This window comes from Magnolia sinica, chromosome 4 (assembly GCF_029962835.1).
Source record: "Magnolia sinica isolate HGM2019 chromosome 4, MsV1, whole genome shotgun sequence".
Classification (NCBI taxonomy): domain Eukaryota; kingdom Viridiplantae; phylum Streptophyta; class Magnoliopsida; order Magnoliales; family Magnoliaceae; genus Magnolia; species Magnolia sinica.
The window spans coordinates 49,207,725-49,234,076 of record NC_080576.1 but is presented as its reverse complement, the minus strand read 5'-3'; the positions used below and the strand labels follow the sequence as shown (position 1 = coordinate 49,234,076).

The window sequence follows — 26,352 nt, the reverse complement described above, 5'->3', positions numbered from 1 at the left end:
GAACTGAGATCTATATTGCAATTACATTATTTTCAAGAAAGTTATTGCAATTGATGGCTGCTTCCTCATTATGAATACTAGGAAAAATCATTAATCCTTGTCATGTCCTCCTGATTAAATTGAAGGCTGCAATTCAACGTGCTTGTGCATCCAATAGGCCAAAGGATATTCCCCAACCAGGCAACTTTTAGTCAATAAAGCAGTTCCCTGCGCCTGCATTGGAATGATGCTTATGCATTGAAATGGGGAGCCCCTTCCAGCACAATTGTACCCACTTTTCTCTTCTCCTTTTTTCCTTGTACTCATTTTTCCACCGGAGTTGTCCTTCTAGAAGGTTTACACCACAGTTACATTTAAAATGAGAGAAGACTCCTTCAGCATTAAGCTAATAACTGTAGACAAAACCAAAAGCAACTTGCATGGCTGAAAAGAACATATACTTCAAAAAAAATTAAAAATTAAAAATCTAATGTCTACACGATATGAACCCCTAACGTCATCACCGCTGTGATAGAATCATTGTTCATTGATGATGCCATGACCCAGTAAACATTGGCCCTAGACTCATGAGAAAGTTGCCAAATTTGAGAAGACGTGTTATCACGTCATTTAGTGAACCCGTGATATAAGAAGCCCTCATCTGAAAATAAATGATGGCCATGACTAATAAGCTGTTGCATATTTTAATGGGAACACATGGCGACTCATTTTTGGGTTAAGTGCCAACAAGATGAGGGATAGCAAGTTACGGAGTTCTGAAAAACAACCATGACAATCAATCCGCTACAGTAACCAGTTGGCTCAGGTCCATGCAGACAAGACAGGATTAAAAAAACTGCAGTTAGGAAGTAGGCCATGATGCACATCCAAAGGGAAAATGGGAACATGTGATTTATCCTAAAAGATGTAAATGGCCAGGTAACAATCCACGAGCTAACCCAGGCCGGCTCAAAAACAAAATTCAATGTTAACAACTAGCTACTACTACTTTGAAGTAAAACATATGTAGGAAATAACCAGATGGACGAATGTATAAACACACACAAGACAGAAATTCTCCCAAGTAAAAAGGAAGTCTTTAATTAGGATAGAGATTATTCTGGAAGGAGGTCACAACAGGAAAAATAATAATAATAATAATCCTTCTCGATCTTTAATCCAACATAGATGCAAGAGGATTTCACAACCACCAAAGAGGATCCCAAATATATCTATCATAGACTCCCTGCTCAATTAGCAAAAACCACAAACTTCATCAGAAATAATACCCCACATGAACTTCATTAGAACATTCTTTGAACATGTTTTTTCCACATTAAACTTCTTGAGTCCAAAGCCATGTCAAACTCAAATTCTCCCCATTCTAACCATTCTTTAGCTTCCACATATTCTTTTTATCAGGTATTTTCTTTAATCAGCATTCTTTAGCTTCCATATTCCAATGTTTTGAACATTATGCAATGATATTTATTATGAATCCAGCCCTATACTAGTTCTTCTGATATATCTCCAAAAATCTACTAGTTCCATTCTTTACATCACATATAATGATCATTTGTTTCAAACTCATTGCCTTTCAATTAACACGCAAGACCTTGATATCATTGCATGACTACAAGAAACACATGAGCCGCTGTGTTGGATAAATTGGACATTAATAGATGTTTCCAAATTCAGCTACTGATTTGATTAAAGGGTGGTCGACAGGTGAGTAGAAGAAATTGGGGCATACCCTTTAGAGAAACACTGTTCAGGCACTTCTCTGGACTGCATGGCCAGATTTTTACAGGTAAGGAACATGCTATTGCATCCGCAATTAAAAAGGTCTCCAATCTACTAATGTTTATGGGCTAAGGCTGAGAACGGATTTCAGGGTAGCTCACTCAATGTTCGAGACAAATTACGCTGAGATTCCAAATTGCCAAAGATCCAAGACATTGATTGAGGCGAGATGGTCTGTCTATGAGTGGCACTGTTAGTTTGGAGTTTCAGATTGAAGATAGGAGATGATATAGCTTCTGGAATCCATTAATGTTTTTCTTTAGTGTGTCTGCAGTTTAGAGGTCTTTTTTCCAATAAAATCCATTTCATTCATCAAAAAGAAAAATTCAACTTAAAAGCATTTCTCAACTTTGAACAGAATCACCTTCTGTTTTCTGTGATAAACAGATCGCTTTTCCAGTAACTTAAGAAATAGGCACATACTCTAAAACAGGAGAAAATAACATAATTTCAAGCATGGTCAGAGTTTCGCCTTGTATGACTCGGTTTCATTCGTGACATACCAGTTTTGTCCACAATGAAACTAGTCATCAGACTGATACCGGAGTGGAACAGACCGAAAAGAACAGATACGGGACTGAAACGGCTGAGACAGGCCTAATACTGGTTTTAGTCCTCAGGCAAGTCTCACCCCGAAAACACTTTTAAATCCATGGTTTCGGGATGTTTGGTTCTCAATTGTCAAGCAAAAAATACCTTTTGCCACACATCGCCACAGCTCCAACTGATCAGCTTGGGACATATTCATGATGTTCTTGCAGTTCCCATTGATTATGTATGCTGCCTGCAGACATCACAAGATACCCATTAGAAAAGTAATATAGTGAAGGGTGGAATCCTTCTTTTTTTTTCCTTTTTCTCTCTTTTTGTTGAATCTTAAATTCACGAAAGAAAGAAAGAAAGAAAGAAAGAAAGAAAGAAAAAAGCTCTTATTTTACAAAAATAGACAGATAGAACATCACTTGAGTTCTATAACAATGTTCAAAAATCTAACTTTAAGGAATATAAAATCCTTGGGTCACAACAAACTTTTTTTCTTTTTTTTGAAGAGCATCAAACAATTACAGATGAAACAAGACTTGGGAAAAAACAAGTTGATAGAAAAGAATATATAGATTCCAACACCTCCTTTAATGAATTAATGAAGCTCCACTTCACACTATCTTCACCATCACAGGGGGTCAAAGCATCCCCAGGATATCCTCTAAAATGAACCTGTGGAATCCTTAATCTGTCAGTCATCTTAATGAAAAAATGAGGGGAATGGAGCCCAATGTTCCCCATCCCAGACCAGTAACCTAATCCGCCTCACATGGATGTGAGATGCCCCAATGACCTATAAATCACTCAGATTAGAAGATAGCAACCTATAACCTTAGGACTGTTCCGTGTCGAATGTGGACCATTGCCATGTCTTCTCCTTACTGTCCTTTTTTTTGGCCACTTATCCAAGGATTTATAGGACCCAACGATTAAGCTTTTTAAGGTCCTTACCTTTAGGATCCAAGGCTATAGAATCTTTAAACCTGAGAGATTTTTAAAGCACCATCACCCCCATGCAGTGGGGCATATTAGACCAATGGCTTGGATCCCTACCAAACAAGAGGCTCCACAGATATGGAATTTATTCTTTTTTATTACTAAAAAATAATAACATCCGTAGTCCTAAACAGCAATGCATATAAAATGTTATCTTCCCTAAATAATTTCCAGAACTGCAAGCCTCCTAAAGCATTGAGCATATCGACTTCAACATATTAAAATAAAGGAAAACAAAAGGTGGTTTAATCAATTCCTGAAGTGGACTGGGGGAATTGTCCAAGGTTTTCTGTAGCAAGGAAAATCGAAACTCACAAATGGAGATCTAGAAAAACTATGGGTCCATAAGCAGAGTGGCATTCTTGATCATTTCAGGTTGGTGACGGAACATGAAACCCAACGCATTCCATCATGCATTATGGAAGAGTTGAGATATTGGTTGCATTTAAGCTGCTAGTCAGAGAGCTCACTGAAGGCTTCTAGATAAAATAAAATAAGCAATAATAAAGAAAAAGAAGAAGAGGATAAATGAATTGATAAAGAAGACCATAAAATGGTATATAAATATCAGGAAACTTTACAATCAGCATTCAAGACTTCACAAGTTTTTCAATCAGAATTTTCAGAACTTCCAACAGCATGAATTGATTGTTGCATCTTTTCATAATTTTATTTGATCGTAACGATAAACTACTGGGTTTGAAGGACACAAATCATGTACTAGTCTCCTTGAAATATGTAGGCTTTAACACTGACCACTAATAATAAAAGGAACCAACTGTATGAGGTCAGGCAGGACAATTTTAAGCATCACAAGCTTGTTGATTAAGTAACTTGGTGTCTAGCTATATGGTGATGCCATAATCGTTATGGGTGCCCACAATCACGTTTTCCTTTTTTTTAGGCGCCATTAACCAATTTCTAATCATGGATCCCGGCTGCTGCAAACGGATGGTGATAGAAGCCTCATATTGGGTTATATGAACAGGCAACCAGACTGCGTTTTTGGTTCTAAAAAAGGTGCAGACTTTTTGTAATCAACCTATGTAATACACTATTAGATAGCACTTGACTGTAATCAATCTATGTAATAGTCTATTACATTGCACCTGCGGGAGTTTTGTGCTCTCGTTGCCAGTCCCCAGCACAGATAAAGGAGGGTTGAGTCAGGTTGGCAGCTGGCATCAAACTTATGCCATAACTTTCATCATGAATCCAAACAATATGACATTCCAAACTTATGCTGCGGCATTCCCTGTAAGTGATGCACTGCATCAGACCCCGAGGGTAGTGCAAAATGGGTAAGGTTTGGCTAGGGCATCCCCCAGAAAAGGTTTAGACCTCTCTTCGATGAATGAATAAACAAGGGATCCAAAATTGTCATCTAGTGAAGTATTACTTGAAAAGGTCAGTTAAAGAAACAAACTTTAAAAAAAAAAAAAAAAAAAAAAAAAAAGTGGCTCCCACTTCCCTGTGAAGCAGAATGTATACTATATTGGCTACCAAGTTAACAAGTCATAATGCAACCTGCTCTAGAAATTGGGATTATTGGAATGGCAGAACAAGATTCATGTAGCTGACCCAATAAATGGGATAAGGCTTACATGATGATGATGGTGATGGTGATGAATGCTAACTGCTCTAGAAGCTACGTAGATAGAGTTTGACTCTTGAGAAACTTCAAAGCATGTTCCATGAATTCAGAATTGTCAATAAAGTGAGTTTACTGGGGCACTAATATTAAACATAATCTCATACCGTAAGATTCCAAGGCCTTTCTGGTTCAGCACATAAAAGATCAAAGAGAACTCCCGTTGGTGTATTCCTGCAAATAATGCACAGATATGCAATTCAGAAGCAACTACTGTATCTCACAACTATCCGAACATAACAAGTGAAGCATGGTAACAAATCTAACTTCGCATATTTCCCAACAATGAGAAAAATAATAGACTACAAATGCAGCATTTCATACTTTGAAAATGAAAATAGCAGCAATGTTCAACTGTTGACACAGGACAGGACTTCAGGAAGCATTCACTACTCTCTGAACTACAACAAACTATCATGATGATATACCATAAGTTAATCCAGTAAATCCGACAAAGGATTCTTCAGGATCACTTTATTTTGAAGAAAGAACCAGAAGTATAGATAGTATAATCCAAAAATAGTGGAAAGCCCTATTCTCTTTACCCTTGTCAATCGTAGTCAATGTTTTTTACGGTCCTAAAATACACACAGAAGGAGATAAAAATAAAGGGGGCAGGGGGGGTGGATTTTGTGATGTAGCAGTTAGCTAATTAAAAACCAGGAGTAGCCAAGTTAAAATACAGGAGTACCTTAGCTACTCAGACATCTATAAGGGATCCCCCTTCTAAAGGCTTGAACCATAGAACTTGCCCATGTTCTAAACTCTAAACCAACTAGAAATCTAGAGTTTAAAGTGAACAACACCAACTACACTGCAAGCATGCAACTTGTGATATTGTTAACAAATACTTTAAAAAGATTATACTGATGAGTTGGTTTAGATTATAGAGAGAAGAGGAAGAATCCATGCGTGGTTTTTATAAATCTGTGGAAAGCATGCATTGAGTATCTAACGATGAGGTGAGTAATGTGGAGGAAAGTGGTCAAGGGAAGATGTATCTACTTCGTTTAAGACTCGTATGAGGGTTCCACAGGAGAACTGGCTTATGATGAGAGTCCCTTAGTTGCAGGATCCTTCAAACTAGACGCCGCTACCACTTTGAATCCCAACTTCAGACTCTCGCTCCACCCACAGTTCCTACCTATTTATGCTGGTTTACATTTTTAAAGAGATGCTTTCCTGCTCCCACACCTGAATGTGTTGCTGCTTCGCTTCATGCGCCATGCAACTATAGGTGAGACTGAGGAGTTCCCTGTAGCAATGGGTCATCATCAAGGGCAGACAATGAACCTTACTTTTTTGTACTTGTTATGTATGGATTGACCATCAGTATCCAGGATGAGGTTCCAACGTATTTTTGTTGTGGATGGCGTGGTGTTTGTTGACAATACTAGAGGGGCAAATGTCGAGAGGTTTCAAGGAAGGCTCCAGAGTGTACAGGTCCAAAAATTAGCAGAACTAAAACAGAGTATTTGGAATGAGACTGAGTTAGTTAAAGTTGATGGCCAGGAACTCCTAAAAGCAATCTGTTTCATTCATTATCTTGGCTTTGTAATTCAAAAGGATGGAGCAATTGAGGATGTTTCCGTTAGAAGTTGAGATGGATTTGTGGGAAAATGAATAATAGTCAAGGATGAGGTCTTCCGAAGTAGCCTAGGAGTAGACCAAACCAAATAGATGATAAAATGATGGAGAGAAAATTAAGGTGGTTCTCAGGGAAGTGCTATAGAAACAGGAGACAATCAAAACGAGGGAAAACTTTGATTATGGTTGGAGGGACTGAAAGGAGGAGGATAAAAAGGAGCCCTAAAAGGACCTGGATCAAGGTGGCAACTGTTGAGAATGGACATTAAGTCTTGTTCACTGAGAAATGGGCCTTCAGAAGGATTGGTAACAGAAGCTTCAATCAGTAAAGCTAACCCCAAAATTGCTAGGATCAGGCCATGTTGACGATGATGACAATGACCGATAACAACACTAGCAATGACAACAATTGCCGCCAATCATTGTCATATATGTGTCCTTAGAATTTGAGCTTTAGAGGATCTATTGTAACCAATCCTTGTGAGACCATTACTCGATGCAGGTACTTCTAGTTTCCATGATTCCACCAAACCAACCAGGATGTATCAACAGATTCTAAGCAACAATTTACCTTTCCTAAGGTGAGCTGAGGCAATTCCTCCAAACCCCAGACAACTGCTACCTTGTTCACTATGATTTCTTCAAGCCGTCCATATAGGAATCACAAAACATATTAGACAATCATATTTTACTTTTTTTTGACCTTCTCTTCAATAAGCTCGTTTTATTTTCTAGAGCTCCCATCATTCTTGTTCCAGTTGCAGGGTGTTGTCAAATCTCTCCTATATTAGTAGTTTTGACCAGAACACTTGGTCCACATACAACTTTACGAGAAGTGACAATTTTTCCATCTGGGAGCATTGATTGGTGTAACATGTTTTAAAACCAGATCCTGACCCATTTTACACAGGTAGTTTGGCCAACCGGCCAGATCCATTCCAACACATCCTGGCCAAGAAATCTACTAATGTAAAGTAATTAAAACAGAACCAACTAGCAATCTTCTTAAAAGCACAGTATTTAGAGTGTTGTTTATAGGTAGACAGCATGGCTTCGAGCTTTACTTGGTGGACTTCAATTTTTTAAGAAAGAGTTAGCCCGAGTTTTTAGTGATCCAAACCGCTGACCAGTCCTGGGTCCATCCATTTCGGTGTGGGATTCAGAACGGGCATAACCTTTTCCAGATGGTTCACCATCTTCAATAGCAGGTTGTGCTAAGGAAGCCTATTGAAATCTCAAATGAAAACCAGCCTACTTTCTAATAAATAAAGAAACGCCGTGATTGAGTCAAGAGCACAGAAAAGTTACAATTAAGAATAATTAATAATATGCGCATTGCCTCACAAGCAGGTGATGAAGAGGGTCACTTGTAAGGGAGTGATGAAGAGGGTCCCTAGAGACCCTCAAAAGAAAAGAACATCAAGAAGGATATACTCAAGTCAATAGCAAATGACCCTCTTCATCACTCCGGCACTCCCTCACAAGCCAGTCTATTAACCACATCATTTCCATCTTCCAGAACACATGAGCAGAGCTCCCAAAGAGATCACTAGGGATGTAATTTCCAAAGAAGTATAAATCAATAAAATAAAGACAATATACCATTTAAGTGGCAATCCTTTGTAGTCAAACCACACAGTGTCAACCCCAGGAGGAAGTGTGGAATTGAAATGAGGCTTTATAAGAGGTATTAACAAAGGCAGGTAGCCAATCCGAGGACCTAAAACCTGAAATTTTATGTGAAGATTGTAAATGTGTAAACGAAGCAGAAAAAGGAAATTAACTGCATATAAGACAGGCTGAACACACTTGATGGTGTACCTGAGATTGTGAATGGGGTGTTTTTGCATGTGTGCATGATACAACATACAAGTACAATGGCGATGTATGAAGTACAAACATCCAAATGTGGTTTGAACTCTTGAAGGTGCATGCTAATTCATTGTTGATAATGATGTTTGGTAATTCCACACACCGCATGGCCCCATCTCCATACACACCACCACATATGCCAATGTGGCATATGCGCAAGATCCAATCTTTGCATCAGGTGGGATCCCACCAACATGACCAAAAAAATAGACCAGTCCACTCATCAGGTGGGTGATAGTATATGAAATAAATTAACAGCTATAAAGCTAGGCCAAATTTAATCCATTTGTCACATACACTGTGGCCCACCTGATCAATGGACCAGTCTAATTTTTCAGTCCAGTGTATCTATGTTGTGGGGCCACCTGATTGACCATTCTAATGTTTTGAGCCTTTTGACATGTGTGCCAGATTGGCAATTTGGTCGTTTGGGGGTGTATGGGAGTTGGGCTACGCACGTGTAGAATTGGCAAATCTCTAAGTGTATATGTTTTTTTTCTTGATATATGTAAATATATTGACATACTGTGTACAAATGTAGTGTAGTGTATGCATGCCACAAGTATACACGCAGGAATATATGCAAGTATGTTGAGCCAAGCCAGTAACAAGGATGCAGGCATGTATACCTGTATGTATGCAAATGCATGAGAGTTCGAATCATTTGCACAGTGATATAATCCATGCAGGCATTGCTTGTGCTTATTAAGTACTCTGACTACAGCCAACTCTTCGCAGGAAACAATGCAAGAATCCCAACCATCCAATCAAGTACACAAAAATTAACACAAGCCAGGACTATTGCTGGATGCAAGTATGAAACCATTGAAGATGTGGGTCCCATGACCAATCTGGTGGGCCCAACTTTTCCTTCTTTTTAAAAAAAAAAAGTTAATAGAAATTTATTGAAACTGAATAAAATACACAGCAAAGCAGAGCAGGGTGACAAGATACCAACCTGCCACCTCATAGCAAAACTATGTCAATCGGCCAGGTTGGCCTGTCGGGCTTTCGTCCAGACCGGGCTTGGGCTGGAGTATCAAGCCTGAGGGCCGGGTCGAACTTAAATTTCAAGCCCATTTCTAAATCGGGCTGGGTTTAGACTGAGACATCCAAAAGCCCATCAGCCCAGCCTGGCCTGTTAGGTTTAAAATAGCATTTTCAAAGTTCAAATAGCATTTCAAATTTCAATGGTTCAACATTTCACAGCAAGGGAGGGAAAAGCTATTTCACGTTACCCAAAAAAGTCGCCAGCTGGGCCCCACCATGGTGTTTATGTGAAATCCACCCTGACCACCAGGTGTCTCACCCCATGTTAGGCCCAAGGACCAAAAATCAGCCCCGTTCGTGTTTCAGGTGAACCACATGATTGCAAACAATGTAAGGGTAATGCTTACCCTCCAAATCATTTCCCTTCAAGTGGCCCACCTGAATAATCGATAAGCCTAATGTTTGGGCCCCAGTCATAAGTTTTGGTGTGGTATCTAATGGTTGGAGTGGATTTTATATAATCATCACAGTGGGCCCTGTAAATACCAAGGGTGGACATCTCTCCCAACTTTTCCCTTGGTATGGCCCATCTGAATCACGGGCCATCCTGCAAAAAAGGGTGGATCTCATATACACATTATGGTGGGTCCCCTAAAAAATAACATGGGATTATACATCTAATGGTCGGAGGGGATCTCATATACATATTATGGTGGGTCCCCTAAAAAATAAAGGGTGGGTACTAGAGGAAAGTTATTTTGTACACACATCACATGGGTGGTTGTCCTAATGGATGCGAATTTTTTTATTTGATTTTTGGCAAAGCGGATTGCTGCTTGGGTAGGCTCCACCTTAGTGTTGATGTGAAATCCACCCCAACCATCAAGTGTGTCACAACAAGTGAGGCCCGTGTCCCAAAAATCAACCCAATCGATAATCCAAGTGGGATGCACGATTGAAAACAATATATAAGACAATGTTCACAGCTCACCCTCCGAATAGTTTCCTTTGGTGTGGCCCACTTGAATCTAGGATGGGCCTGATTTTTGGGCCCTATACCTAAATATTGGTGTGGCATCTAATGGTTAGAGTGAGTTTTATATAATTAACACAGTGCTCCCTATAAGGATCAAGGGTGGATATCTCTCACAATCTCACAATCATTTCCTTCTATATGGCCCACTTGAATCATAGGTCAGCCTAATTTTGGTCGGATCCTTGGGGCAGAGAGGTCGTATGCCAACCTCAAGAAGTGTTCGTTTTTATCTAGTAGTGTCATCTTCTTAGGTCTTCTCATGTCATTCGAGGGCGTGTCTGCGAATCTCGAGAAAGTCGAGGCCACAATTAGTTGGACTGAGCCGCGTAATGTTCATAAGGTGCATAGCTTTCATTGCTTAGCCACCTTTTATAGGCGGTTCATTAGAGGGTTTAGTTTCATTATGGCTCCCATTACTGATTGCATTAGAGAGAGAGAGAGAGAGAGAGAGAGAGTTCCAATGGACTAAAGCAGCCTCTATGGCATTCAAGGAGATCAAAGTCAAGATGATTGAAGTTCCTGTCATGTGACTCACAAATTTTTCCATGGCTTTTGAGGTTGCTTATGATGTGTCTGGTGCAGGTATAGGCGGAGTGCTTAGTCAGGAAGGGCACCCTGTCACTTTCTTTAGCAATAAGCTGAATAAAGCGAAACAAAAGTATTCTACCTATGACAAAGAATTCTATACGGTAGTACAATCTTTGCACCATTGGCGACATTATTTATTACCGCAGGAGCTCGTCATATTCTCTAATCATGAGGCTTTGCGCTATCTCAACTCGTAAAAGAAGTCAAACCCGAGGCATGCCAAGTGGATCCAATTCCTTCAGGAGTACACTTTTGTGTTGAAGCAAAAGGTCAGGGTTGAGAATAAACCTGCCAATGCGTTGAGTCGTAGGGTTGCGTTACTCGAATCCATGAACATCAAAGTCATTGGTTTTGAACGATTAAAGGAAGATTATCCTAGCTGCCCAGATTTTGGGAAAGTGTGCACATCGTTGTTAAATCATCAGTTTAAGGCTAGTAGTGAGTTCAGTGTTGTCAAATCGCATATGCGATTGTATGCGATCAACATATGTTGTTCGCATATGCGATCGCACAATCGCGTATGTCATGGCATATTTTTTATATAATTAAAAAAATGAAAAAAAAAAAAAAAAAAAAAAAAGGAAAAACTTGCCTAATTAGTACACATGATTGGATTGGGTTATTTTACTTATTTCATTATAGTTTGAGTGTTTCATTAAGTTATATATTTAATTACTTATATTATATTATATAAATTTTAATAAAACAATCAAGCTAAATTAAAAGAGAACTAATTATTATAAACTTCAAACAAAGAAATTTTATTGATAAATGGATAACTTGAAACAACTTACAAGTTATAACTTACAACTTAATGTACAAAAAGTAAGCACAACTTATAAAATATAAGAAATAAACAAATAATTCTAGAGAAATTAGAGTAAGAGATTTAGAGCTTTGGAGTAAAGAATAGTGAAAATGGAGGGGATATGAGTGCCTATTTACAGGCCAAAGTTCTCCAAATTGAAAAAAAATAAAAATAAAAATTGCTTCCACTCTGGCTATTGGGAAATATGCGATTGCATATGCAGTATGCAATCACATACTCGCATATGCAATCGCATATTGGTCGCATATAAAAGTATGCCATGGCATACTTGCCAGGATCGCATATGCCATCATGGCATATGCGATTCGATCCACGGTATGCGCATATGCGATCGCATTTGACAAAAATGTGAGTTTGTCCTGGTCAGTAAGTTTTTGTTTAGAGGCAATAGATTGTATATACCCCGCACATCCATCCGTGACTTTCTTATCAGAGAGCTTAATGTTCGCCAATGGCGAATTCTTCTCATCTGGGGAGAGTTAATGGGGACATCAGAGGACCTAGTCGGGTATACCAGAGACGGAATCGACCACCCACATCAGCACAGCTCTCTTTGTAGATGGGAGAAATTCCAAATGGGGCCAGTCAGGCCATTTTGAGGACCCCACATGCATTGGACATGCATCGTGAAGACCCCACATAGGGATGATGTATGTGGGCTTCTTAAGAGACGGTTTTAGTCATATAATTTTTATTTCATGTCAATCCGACCATTGGATCTTGTCGATCAGGCCATCGGGCCACTACTAAATCTTCTAGATTTGGGCTCCTTGGACCATGATTTTGTTTTATTTATGCTTTTTATTATTTTTAGGATTTATGTGATGGTTAAGATTGATGGTTAGTGCTTTAGTTTGCTTATATTTTGGATGATGGGCCATGTCACTTAAGTGAGTGCATATTTGTAATTTTTTTGAAATTTAAACATAAAAGCATCGGGGGTGGACGTCCAACACCAATGCAGCTTGAGAAGATTAAAGAAAAAGGATTTTTCTTGTGTTGAAAGGGTATTTTCCTCTTTGTTTTTAGGGTTTGTGAGAAACCCTCCCTTCCAATTGAATTGTGGAAGGGTAGAGACCTGCTTGGTGGTAGATTCCTCGAAGGTGCTTTCTTCCTCTTTCTCTTCTCCAACAAGGTACTTCACTTCTTCTTCTTTTTCTTCTTCCCTTTTCCCTTACATCTCTTCTAAACCCATCATAACCCAACCAATCCACCTACTCTCTCCTTCCCCTGCCCATCCACACGTGGACCCGCATGCACGCACGTGCGTCCATACAAGCTACCACGTGTGGACCCCATTTTGGTGTCTTGATTCCCCTCCAAACCCTACCTAATCCCTAGATCCCTTAATCCCTAAATCTCAATCGATGAACCCAAAACCGTAATGAAAATCTGATATTTTTGTAAATCCCTTTCCCAAACCTGATTTTATTGGCGTCATTGTCTTTTCATGTGGTTGTTGCACTACCCACACTAAATTGGAAGGCTCTATGTCCAAGTGGGCCACTCTCGTAATATTTTATATTTCCGTGCACCGTGTATGTGATAGCCTAGGCCCTTTGTGTAACAAATCTGAATTTTCTAAATCTATTACGTGGATATGTTTGGTTTTACATGTTGAATGTTGAAATTAATGCGTAACTAATCTCCCATCTTGCATCCTAGGTTCGTTTCCATCGTCTTACATCAGTTTCCTTGCAGATATTTCTCTGGAACGCAATGGTCACTACTTCAACAAACAACTCCAACATTGCTCTCACGTTGCGTATTGTATCTTTTCATAAGTTAAAGCATAGTCTCAGGCCTTAATGCCCTTGGATAACCCCATGATCGACACGGTTTTGGATCATGGCCAAGTTCTTCTTCTTCTAGTCTATAGCCAATGGTTTGTGTTGTTGTGTAGTTTGGTTGTTTTGGTGTTAGTTGCAGGCAGACTTCTCGACTGTCAGTCCTTAAGTTGTATAGCTTCTACTAGGTTTTCTTTTGTTTTTTCCTTGATTCTCTTCTAGTTGTGGTTTCTTTGCTTTAGCTTTCTTTGTCTTCATTTCCCTATATATTATATATATATATATAATATATATATATAATATATATGGGCCCCAATCATGATTTGATTGCAGAGTGCAGACCAAGATTTCCTTCCCTGTGAGGATTATGAGCCCCTCCCCCTCTTTTCTTGTAATTGATAAAAGAGTGGAGGAGGTTCAGCAGTTCCCTCGTAACTTTCCATTTTCTCCTACCTGAGATTGGTCCCAAGAAAATCTATTTCTCATACTATCACTTTTGCACAAAATGAATTAACACATAAAAATCTTCTATGTTCTCTCCAAACGAAACACCAACAACTTCTTCAACCTCGATGAGTTTTTTTCTTTACCCAAATCAACCTATCAAGCAACTGACATCAAACCATTATCACTAACTCAAAGCATATGCGGCTACACCTTACCCGGAGATGACTCGAACATAAACGAATGGCCTCTATTAGGGGGGCTCGTTGCGTCAACCAAAATCCGACGACACATCTTAAGGAGATGAACATTATCAAATGCGATAACTGTATCGGCCACCCCGGTTATGCTATACGAGGGTGAACTAGTCCATTGTGAAAACAATTAGGTCATATCAGCATTGATATAGGGCCGGTACAGCCATAGATGCCCATTTTGAAATTTTTATTTACAATTTTCTCTTTTTTCTTTCCACTCCTTTCTTCATTCCAATTTTCAACCGTGAAGGAAGCTTATAAACTAGATTAACTAAACCTACACCTATTTTGACGATAAAAACACAAGATTTGAGTGAGATTTGATGAATTGAAGTAAACTGGACCATTTCGAGAAATATCTTTCTTGTTTTTCCTCTTCTTTTTATTGTATTTATATGTAGACCATTTCAAGAAATATTTTTTCGTCTCCTTTTTATTGTATGCATACATAAGGGGCCCTAATCCACCAAATCATGCTTGATTTGTGTTCAATTAGGGCTTATTTGGTTGACTTTAGCAGGTTAAGTTGACATACAACAATCTCATTAAAAACTGGTATGATACGCCATTGACTACATGGTAAAAACAAAAACAAAACAAAAAAAGACAGATTCTAGTGTTTTACATTTTTCCTTATTTTCCCAATACTTTTTCAAGACTTATTTATGCCAGAAAAGAAAATCAGCGGATATGAACATCTTGTATCGCTTTTGGGCCGACCACTTGCCTGTCAATAACATTATTAAAAACCTTGACTATACACATGTCTATGGTTCAAAGGATGGAATGACATTCAATATAATACAATTTTAGAACAATTTTGGGGCTAAATGTTGACCTTTTAGGACTATTTAGAGGGGGGTGGCCGGTGACCTGGTTTTACGTGTAAGTGGGGTTTTTCTTACTGACAAAGGATTCATGTTTTAGCCTTTCAGGAATTTAGAGTGTCTTTAATAGGGAGGCCACATGAGAGTTACGATTAGAGTAGTGGGCCTTAAACAAAGACTTTATGTTTGACTAAAGAAGATCGGAACATCATGCGTACGCCCCCCACCCTACGCACATATTCAAGGAAGAGAAGGGCCCCACTTTCGATCTGGATCGACAACAACGACATCTTTGGAGGGCCTCACAATTAAGGGTTGTGCTATGGAGCATTGGAGTGGACCCAATCATCATATAAATTCCACCATCGGGTCTCATGATCATAACCCACTCCCTTAGATGATCTAGGATTTTAAGTTTTAACTATTCTCGTTATTAGAAACATCATGAACGGCTTTGATTGCATAGATTAGTTATTATTTTATTTACTTCAGCTTTAAGTATTAGTATGCGCACATAGCGCAAGGGTAAATTTTCTTTTGGGGTTTACGGTTTTCTTATAAATAAGCAACCCCATGTAGGTATTTTCAATGAAGTTTATGAATAAAAATTCTACGTTTTTCCTCTTCTCTAACTCTTTGGGTTGAAGAATCGAATTGGGTGCGAAACCCTCCCTTCCTCGACAGGCTAACTACCATGATGCGAAGCCACAACCATCCCAAATCATCTCCACTTCTTTACACCCCACGTCCATCATCTTCTACGTCCCTCCCATCTTCAGATTCATCCTTTCTCATATCCAAGTTCTCTTCTACAACAAATTTTCAGATTCTGGCCCGTCAGAGGGGCTGAAACTTCGGCGGAACACCACGCACAAACCGTGCATCAGATCGATACGAAATTTGTCATGGAGGCAGTCCTACCCTGGCCAATCCTAGCCTAGGAGTCGCTTTTCGACTTTGTAAGCCCCACACACGTGCGGACGAGTGGTCACACACGTGCGCCCAAGGCCAGCTACTGTCCACGCATGTGGCTCATCTCAGGTTTTATTTTTCCTCTATTTTCCTCCTCTTTAGACTTAAATCCAGATCCTTAACCCTGCAGAATCCCAAATCCCAATTATCCCCAAATTTGAGCCCTAGATTTTCCCCCGAATTGAAACATAGTGAGTCTCTTGAATTGGGAAACAATCCTTTGCAAGAATGGATGAATCTTACACTCCTTTGGGCTTGTTTGGTTTATAATTTTATTTGATCCAACCCTAAATTTGTGTAGGCTTGGACCCCCATAGATTCCCCTTTTTGAATATTTGATTGTACGTAGGCTGTGGAATTTTGTAATTGTTTAAAATTGGTATAATCTAAAGCTTGAATTGCACGTCATATTTAATTTCATGTCCTGCATCAAATTTGATATCAGAGACTGGTTTTTTTTAGGGGAATGCATTGCATATTTAGGGTTCAATTTATTTATGTCAATTATGCATCAAGTCTTCTTATATAGGGTTATTTAGGACCCCTAATTCACAATATGGGCTGCTGAATTTTCTGTTGTCAGAAAATCCACAAATTTCATGGCTGAATTTTCTGTTAACAAATTATTTGGGTAATTATATTGCTAGAATTTTAGTAGCATTGTGTAGTTTCCTTCATATAGAGTCCTATAGGATCATTTAGTCCCATTTAGATGCATATGGTTGCATTAGAGGGTCTTTGAGTTGAGTGGGTGGTTATATGCTCACATGTACTGGTCGTGGTTTTAGTCTGCACCCTATACTAAACATGGAGCAATTGCAAGAGTCCATGAACAACATAACTCGGCAGTTTGAGTTTTTGGGTAGGCGCTTGGAACAACGTATTGACCAACGCTTGGATCAGCTTAATGTGTGTGTTACCCAACTAGAAACCTCCACCCGGGCAAACCCCGCCGTTGGGGAAGATGCCCAATCTCGAACAGGTGGTTAGGAGGATAGACAAGGGAATGGGGGTAGCTAAAGAAATAATCATGGGCGCGCACCCATGCACCCACCTCGCAAGGGGCATCATGATCATTATGACCCACATGCGCAACTCCTCAGGAGAGTTAGAGTAGAGGGTCTTACGTTTAATGGCCACTTGGACCCTAAAGTTTTTCTAGATTGGTTAGCAGACATACACCACTATTTTGAGTGGTACGACATGTTGGATGCTCGTCGAGTCCGATTTGCCAAAATGAAGCTTGTGGGCGAAGCAAAGAAGTTTTGGGCTACTGTAGAGTGAAAGAAAGAAAGGTTGAGGGAGCCCCCAATAGTCCGTTGGGAAGAAATGAAAGAAATTCTAAAGGAAAAGTACTTCCCTTTCTCTTATCACTTGAGGTTGGTTGAAGATTGGCAGTCTCTTTGACAAGGTTCCATGAGTGTGGCTGAATATATTGAAAAGTACGAAAATTACTTGACCCGGTGTGAAGTTGAAGAGGATCCCGTACTCGATCTTACTCGATTTAAGACGAGCCTCCGTTCTGACATTAGGAGAAAGTTGCTCGCCAAGGACATAGACACTCTTGAACAGATGTATCAAGTAGTGTTAGAGGTCAAACAATACCTCAAAACATTTGTGGGAAGGCGATTTGAGTCTTGTGATTCTGGCGTTAAGGCTAACCCTTCTAGGGCTAAGCCTGGCACTGGATATCAATACAAGCCTTTCAGTCGTTCTCAATATAGGCCCAAGGATGATAAGGGTAAAGGAGTTATCGGGTCTTGCTCACGCAAAAACAATGCGACTAGATGTTTTAGATGTCAGGGGTTTGGTCACTTTAACCACCAGTATGACACAAAAAAGGGCACCAAGGTGTTCCCTATTGATGAGCAAATAGAAGTAGTGCCCCCAGAAAGTGACGGTAAGGAGGAAGAATATGAGCCAACAGAGATCCCTAGTGATGAGGAAGAGGGAACGCAAGAGTTTGCGACCTTTACAGTTGTGCATCGCGCCTTTGCCCAAGCAAAGAATACCGACGATTGGCGCCGCAACATGATCTTCTATACCTATGCAAAATGTGGTGATAAGAGTTGCGAAATGATTGTGGATAGTGGTAGTTATGTCAATGTGGCATTAACTGGCACTGTGAGCCATTTGGGCTTGAAGCTTGAAGCCCATCCTCAACCCTATAAAGTGTATTGGGTTGATGAGACTTCCATTCCAGTCTCGCACTGTTGTCTTGTTCCTATTCAGTTTGGATCATATAAAGATATGATCTTCTATACCTATGCAAAATGTGGTGATAAGAGTTGCGAGATGATCGTGGATAGTGGTAGTTATGTCAATGTGGCATTAACTGGCACTGTGAGCCGTTTGGGCTTGAAGCTTGAAGCCCATCCTCAACCCTATAAAGTGTATTGGGTTGATGAGACTTCCATTCCAGTCTCGCATTGTTGTCTTGTTCCTATTCAGTTTGGATCATATAAAGACAATCTGGTGTGATGTTGTTCCCATGGATGTTGGCCACATCATTTCGGGTGGGCCCTGGCTCTATGACAGGGATGTCGCCATATTTGGTCGTTCGAATGTGTGTACATTCTGGTAATAGGGTAAGAAAGTTAAATTAAATCCTCTCCCACCCAAGAACACGACTAAAAAGGAGTCCACTACAAAGAGTGGTGTGAGCGGCTCAAAGGAATTAAAGGAATCGAAGTCCAAGTCTAAGCCTCTCCATATTCCAAATGCTAAAGACTTTGAGTAAGAGACTAAGTCGGACTCGATGGTATACGCCCTTGTGGTTAGGGAGAGTGCACCAAAGGCTAGTGTAAAATTACCCACTGAGACCATTCCGGTAGTGGATGAGTTTTATGATGTCTTTCCCAATGATTTATCGGATGAGCTTCCCCCCTATGAGGGATACACAGCACGCCATTGATTTAGTCCCTAGGGCAACTCTACCAAACCTCCCTCATTACAGAATAAACCCAAAGGAGCATGCAGAGTTGAAGAGGCAGATTGATGAGCTCCTAGAAAAGGGTTTCATTCGAGAGAGCATGAGCCCGTGTGTTGTGCCCGCCCTTCTTACACCTAAGAAGGATGGCACATGGAGGATGTATGTTGATGGTAGGGTCATCAACAAAATCACAATCAAGTATCGGTTTCCTATACCGCGTCTTAATGATATGTTGGATATGATGGCCAACGCTACCTATCTTTTCGAAAATTGACCTCAAAAGTGGTTATCACCAAATTCGTGTACGCCCTGGCGACGAGTGAAAGACGGCCTTCAAGATGAAGGATGGGCTATACGAGTGGCTAGTCATGCCTTTTGGGCTGACTAATGCCCCAAGTACCTTCATGCATGTGATGACCTAAGTATTGATGCCCTTCATGGGAAAGTTCCTGGTCGTCTACTTTGATGATATCTTGATTTATAACATGACCAAGGAACAACACCTTAACCATTTAAGGCAGGTTTGTGTGATCCTTAGAGCCAAAAAATTGTACACCAACCTAAAGAAGTGTACGTTTATGTCTAGCAGTGTTATCTTCTTAAGTTTTGTTGTGTCAACTGAGGCCTGAAGGTGTGTCGGCGGATCCCGAAAAAGTCAAAGCCATTATCAATTGGCTTGAACCCCGCAATATTCACGAGGTGCGCAGCTTTCTTGGCTTAGCCACCTTCTATAGACGGTTCATTCGAGGCTTCAGTTCCATTATGGCTCCCATCACGAATTGCATAAAAAAAGGAAAGTTTCAATGAACGAAGGCAGTCTCAAAGGCCTTCAAGGATATAAAGGACAAGATGACCGAAGCTCCAATTACGCAACTTCCGAATTTTTCAAAAGTTTTTAAAATAGCATGCAACGCGTCAGGAGTCGGCATAGGAGGAGTACTTAGTCAAGAAGGGTACCCTGTCGCCTTTTTTAGTAAGAAACTGAATGAGGCAAAACAAAAATACTCCACCTATGACAAAGAATTCTATGCGTTAGTGCAATTGTTGCGCCACTGACATCATTATCTATTGCCGCAAGAATTAGTCTTGTTCTCAGATCACGAGTCCTTGAGATATCTGAACTCTCAGAATAAATTAAACCCTAGGCACGCCAAGTGGATCCAATTCCTTCAAGAGTATACTTTTGTGCTTAAGCACAAGGCCGGTGTAGATAATAAACCTATCGATGCGTTGAGTCATCGAGTCGCGTTACTTAATTCCATGAGTGTCGAAGTCACAGGGCTTGAGCGTGTCAAAGAGGATTATTCTGAGTGCCCAGATTTTGGGATTGTGTACGCATCGTTGTTAGAGAGTCCGTCAGGAACTAGCAGTGAGTATTTGATATTGGACGAATATTTGTTTAGGAGTGACCGTTTGTGCATACCCCGCACCTCCCTCCGCGATTTTCTTGTCTGGGAGTTGCATTCAGGAGAGGTAGCGGGTCATTTTGGTTAAGACAAGACCATTGCCCTAGTGGAGGATAGATTCTATTGGCCAAGCCTGAAGTGAGACAAGGCCAAAATTATAGGGCAGTGTCGTACTTGTCAACTGGCAAAGCAGAAAAAAGCAGAATACGGGGCTATACACACCTTTGCCAATTCCATTCGCCCCTTGGCAGGACATCAGTATGGACTTCGTGCTTGGGCTCCCCAGGACTATTCGGAAACACGATTCCATATTTGTTGTCGTGGACCGTTTTCTAAAATGGCCCACTTTATCCGTTATTCGAAGACCTCTGACGCATCTTATATTGCCAAGTTGTTCTTTGGTGAAGTTGTCAAGCTTCATGGGTTACCCAAAGCCATAGTATCTGACCATGACGTGCGATTCATGAGTTATTTTTGGAAGACACTATGGCATATGATGAGTACTAGGCTCCAATTTTCTTCTGCCTACCACCCTCAAACCGATGGTCAGACTGAGGTGGTCAATAGGAGCCTAGGAAATTTGCTCAGATGTTTAGTGGGGGAGCACACCAGGACGTGGGACACTGCACTACCTATCGCCGAGTTTGCATTTAATAGTTTTGTCAATAGATCCACGGGTTTAAGTCCTTTTGAAGTCGTTACTGGTTATAAACCTACGAAGCCTATTGATCTTGTCCCTATGTCCGTCCCATAGGCCACCAGAGTCTGCAGAATCCTTTGCACATCATATTCATTCATTGCATCAAGAAATCAGGTGAAAGATTAATACTAGTAATGAACATTACAAAATTTTTGCAAACCAACATAAATGATTCGAGGAATTCAATGTAGGAGACTCTGTGATGGTCCGCATCAAGCCAAAGCGGCACCCTTGGGAGCCGTTCATAAATTACACGCGCATAGCGCTGCACCATTCAAAATTATAAAACGAAACAGTCTCAATGCGTATGTGGTAGATCTTCCACCTTCCAGGAATTAGTTCCAAATTCAATGCTGAGGATCTAATTGCATTTCAAGGGACCACTGATACATTGTCCGGCCTTTCACCTAATCATCCTGATTCCCCAGACCTTTCCCTTCCCGACCCATCTTCCTAGCCTCTACCTCCCATACCTACCCTTCCCACACCCAGTGAGGAGAGAGAGGATATTCTAGACCATTAGATAGTATCGACGTTGGACGACGGCTTTCAAAAGTTCCTTGTCAAGTGGAAGTTACGCCCAGCTTTAGACAGTACGTGGCTCATTGAGGAGGAGCTTCAGAGACTTAATCCAGACATTTTGGAGCGGTTCAGGAGTTTTGTTTCGCCAGTGGCAAAACCTTTGCAACCGGGGAGATGGGGACATCATGCGCACGCCCCCCACCCTACGCACATATTTAAGGAGGCGGGCCCCACTTTCGATCTAGATCGACAAGGACGACATCTTTGGAGAGCCTCACAATTAGGGATTGTGCTATGGAGCATTGGAGTGGACCCGATCATCACAAAAATTCTACCATCAGGTCTCATGATCATGGCCCACTACCTTAGCTGATCTAGGATTTTGAGTTTTGACTATTCTCGTTATTAGAAACATCATGAACGGCTTTGATTACATATATTAGTTATTATTTTATTTACTTCAGCTTTAAGTATTAGTGTGTGCACATGGCGCAAGGGTAAAATTGTCTTTCGAGGTTTAGGATTTTCTTATAAATAAGCAACCCCATGTAGGTATTTTCAATGAAGTTCATGAATAAAAATTCTGCGTTTTTCTTCTCTTTTATCTCTTTGGGTTGAAGAATCGAATTGGGTGTGAAACCCTCCCTCGAAAGGCTAACTACCGTGGTGCGAAGCCACAACCATCCCAAATCATCCCCACTTCTTTACACCCCACATCCATCATCTTCTACGTCTCTCCCGTCCTCAGATTTATCCTTTCTCATATCAAGTTCTCTTCTACAACAAATTTTCATATTCTGACCCATCAGAGGGGCTGAAACGTCGATGGAGCACCATGCACAAACCGTGAATCAGATCGACACGAAATTTGGCATGGAAGCAGTCCTACCCTGGCTGATCCTAGCCTAGGAGTCGCTTTCTGACTTTGTGAGCCCCAAACACGTGCGGACGAGTGGTCACGCACATCCGCCAAGAGCCGGCTGTTGTCCACGCACGTAGCTCATCTCAGGTTTTATTTTTCCTCTATTTTCCTCTTCTTTAGACTTAAATCCAAATCCTTAACCCTAAAGAATCCCAAATCCCAATTATCCCCAAATTTGAGCCCTAGATTTTCCCTCAAATTGAAACATGGTGAGTCTCTTGAATTAGGGAACAATCCTTTGCAAGAATGGATGAATCTTACATTCCTTTAGGCTTGTTTGGTTTATAATTTTATTTGATCCAGCCCTAAACTTGAGTAGGCTTGGACCCCCATAGATTCCCCTTTTTAAATATTTGATCATATGTAGGATGTGGAATTTTGGGATTGTTTAAAATTGGTACAATCTAAAGCTTGAACTCTTGCATGTCATATTTAATTTCATGTCCCGCATCAAAAGATGGTTTAAGAAGCATTTAATACAAAGTTTCCGAGGGGGTTTATAATATGGTCCACAAAATACCAGAAAAGTCTCAAAGTCAACAAGGTACCCAGCACAAGCATCCGGCCATGATTTCAAAAAAAAAAAACAAACACCAACAAAAGCAAGTCTTCAGCACATAAAGGATGCCAAGATGGAGAACCAGCAACAAACCACCAAAAATCGTTAAAAAAATCAAAATCATGAATAAAAGAAACCAAATTCACAAACGTCAGTTGATCCTCGGAAAACAAGCAAAACCCACGAAAAATCAGGTAATTAAAAGAAGGCCAAATGAGGCATCAACAACTAGGGTTGAAAGTTCGGGCGGGTTCAACCCGACCGACCCGTGACCGACCCGACATTGGGTTGGGCTCGGGCATGATGCATCGGGATCGGTCTCAGGCTTGGACTATATAAACACCAACCCGATAAAACTTGGGTCGGGCTTGAGTTGACGTCTTAGGTTGCCCGACCCAACCCGAACCCAATCGATATATAAGTTACTTATAAATTATAATTGAGTGTGGATCGTCTGTGTTGAAGGCACAGGAAATTCCAGTGATGTCAGGTTTCATTAGTCTACGTCATTTCTGATGACTCAAGCTAATAAGATACGCCAGATTTCTCTTCCCAACTAGATTACATGTTACACAACATGACTTTTAAAGTGGTTGTCCTATATTTTAGCTTGTTTGTTTAGAAAAAAAATGAAGTTCTTTACGATGAATAACTAAATATATAATTAATAAAATCATATGTACAAAAATAAGACATATATTGAAAATATAATAGACTAATATAATAACGAAAATATTATCATGTATCAACCCAACCAACCCGACCGAGCCCACTTGGGTTGGGCTTGGGTTGAGAATTCCCAACCCGAGGTTGGGTTAGGGTTGAGGTATAGGAACCTCGGGTTGGGCTAGGGTTGAGCACCAACCTGACCCAACCCGCCCGACTTTCAGCCCTATCAACAACCCATCAAACATCAAGAAAATACAGCAACAACCCACCAAAAATCATGAATAAAAGAAGACACCCAAAATGCACAAACAGCAGTCGATCCTCGGAAACAAGAAAAAACCAGCAAAAAATCAGGTAATCAAAGGAAGCCCAAATGTGGAAACATCAACAACCCAAATGAATAAACATCAGTCGATTGGAGTCATTTGGGTGCCTGTAAATTGGGCTAGCTGTAAATGAAATATAGGTAAATGATTTACAGGCAGCGTTTGGATGTTGAAAAATGCCAGTAAATGATTTAAAGATTGTAAGTCATTTACAGCTTTTAGCAATGAAATCCCTCTGAAAAGCTATGATTTCATTTACCTGCAAATCATTTACAGCCTAACAGCTATAAATTTAAACTTTTAGCTGCAAATGTAATCCTTCTAAACAATTCACATGCTATCCAAACACAGACAACTATTTACCTGTAAACGTATTACAACTTAAAGCCAAACAGGACAGGCTGCAAATCATTTACCACTTACAAAATTTACAGGCATCCAGACTAGCCTAGATGAGGCAAGTTGTAAGTGACCTTTTCCCCCTTTTCATTTGCTAGCAAAAGCAGGGATTTCATTTCCTAGCAAATGATTTACCATCAAGAAGCCTCCAGCTTTTCTTTTTTTTTTTGAGAAGGCTGGGAAATACAACCCTCTCTCTCTCTCTCTCTCTCTCTCTCTCTCTCCGCCAACGGCAGCAGATCTTGCTACGAGCCCTATAAAAGGCATTTGAATTCGTTGGCCCACTTCTATGGCTCACCAACTAGGTTTTATGTGATGATCAACCCTAAGCTTTACTGAGATGTGCTTAACCCAATGATCCACTTTAAAATCCACTCCTATATGCCATTTGAATGTTTTTTAATGAATTACTTCTCTAAACTATCTCAGGTGTGAATACACAATTACAGGATACAAACCATCTACAGGCTATCCAGACACTGTAATGATTTACTAATGATTTACTAGTAAATCATTTACAACTCAAACCATTTACCACCATCCAAACGACCCCTAAGAAAACAAGCAAAACTGATGAAAAATCAGGTAATCCAAAGAAGCCCAAAACGTAGAAACATCAACAACCCACCAAAAATCAGGAAAATACAGCAGCAAACCACCAAGATTGAGGGTAAAAGAAGACACCTAGATGCACAAACACCGATCAATCTTCAAAAATATCAAAAACAACGAAAAAAGGGGAAAACAAAAGAAGCACAAATGAAGAAACGTCAAAACCCCCCAAAAAAAAAAAAAAAAAATCAAGAAAATACAGCATCAAACCACTCAAAAATCATTGAAAAACATCAAAATCGTGAATAAAAGAAGACACCCGAATGCACAAACATCAGTCCAACCCCCCACCAAAAAAAAAAAAAAACCGCGAAAAATTGGGAAAATAAAAGACCCAAATGAAGCATCAACAACCCACCAAAAATGAAGAAAATACAGCAGCATATAGACATAGAATCGAAATGGTACTCAGCACATCAATCGAGCGAGAAGGATAAAGAAAAAATCAACAAAAGCAGCTGTCAAGCTGTTAACAGCTATAAATGGCATTGAGAAGCAAGAGAGAGATAGAGAGAGATACGAGAGCGGGAGGAGGAGGAGGGAGTGTTGTGACTTCAGATTCGTGGAGATGAATCTGGAGAGGAATCGCTCCTTCCCACACCAGCTTCTGCGCTTCCGTGCCTAGCTCCATCCACTTTCTCCACGGAACGATCGTTAGTCGTTCCTTCTCTTCTCTCCCTGTGGGCCGGGAGGTGGAGTAACATTCGGCTTCTTGGTTTTTTATATGGAAAACGCTTGCATACCTTGCTCAGTTACCTAACAGGGTCACTTTCTCTAACTCAGGACTCGCATGAAATCTAAAATCTAACCCGTCCATAAGGTACACCACCCCCTTTTTTGCCGTTGATCTCAAAAATCAGAATAATTCTTCAGCCAGGGCCTGCTTGGGAGCTTGTATCTCAAATTCCTCCTTTTTGGAATCAAGGTTATTCCAAATCCCGGTCAGGGATCGAGTAAAAAATGTGACTGTAGATCCTCAAATGTGTTTGGCAACGTAGAGGACTTGGCTTCCAAAAATAAAAATTCATTCAAATTCCGTAATATATTTTCCAGAGATTGAATTTGAATACTAAGGCCCCGTTTGTTGAATATGAAGCCTAAAGCCTGAATCTGAAATCTGAAGCTGAATCTGAAAATTGAAGCC

General features: G+C 40.3%; 1 protein-coding gene across 2 annotated transcripts in view; it reads right to left on the bottom strand.

Annotated features, from left to right (window-relative positions):
* LOC131243093 (autophagy protein 5) overlaps window positions 1–25,935 on the bottom strand; it is a 50,928-nt gene extending 24,993 nt beyond the window's left edge. The window contains exons 1-5 of one of the 2 annotated variants that reach the window (XM_058242187.1): window positions 25,729–25,934; window positions 8,162–8,286; window positions 5,080–5,146; window positions 2,908–2,997; window positions 2,479–2,566 (exon numbers count right to left, since the gene is read on the bottom strand). In XM_058242187.1, coding sequence (XP_058098170.1) covers window positions 2,479–2,566; window positions 2,908–2,997; window positions 5,080–5,146; window positions 8,162–8,286; window positions 25,729–25,839 — 481 coding nt within the window. In that variant the 5' untranslated portion in view covers window positions 25,840–25,934. Of the gene's footprint in view, window positions 1–2,478; window positions 2,567–2,907; window positions 2,998–5,079; window positions 5,147–8,161; window positions 8,287–25,728 lie in introns of both variants that reach the window. The other variant, XM_058242188.1, reaches the window with a different exon arrangement.
* Between the last annotated feature and the right edge of the window lie 417 nt (window positions 25,936–26,352).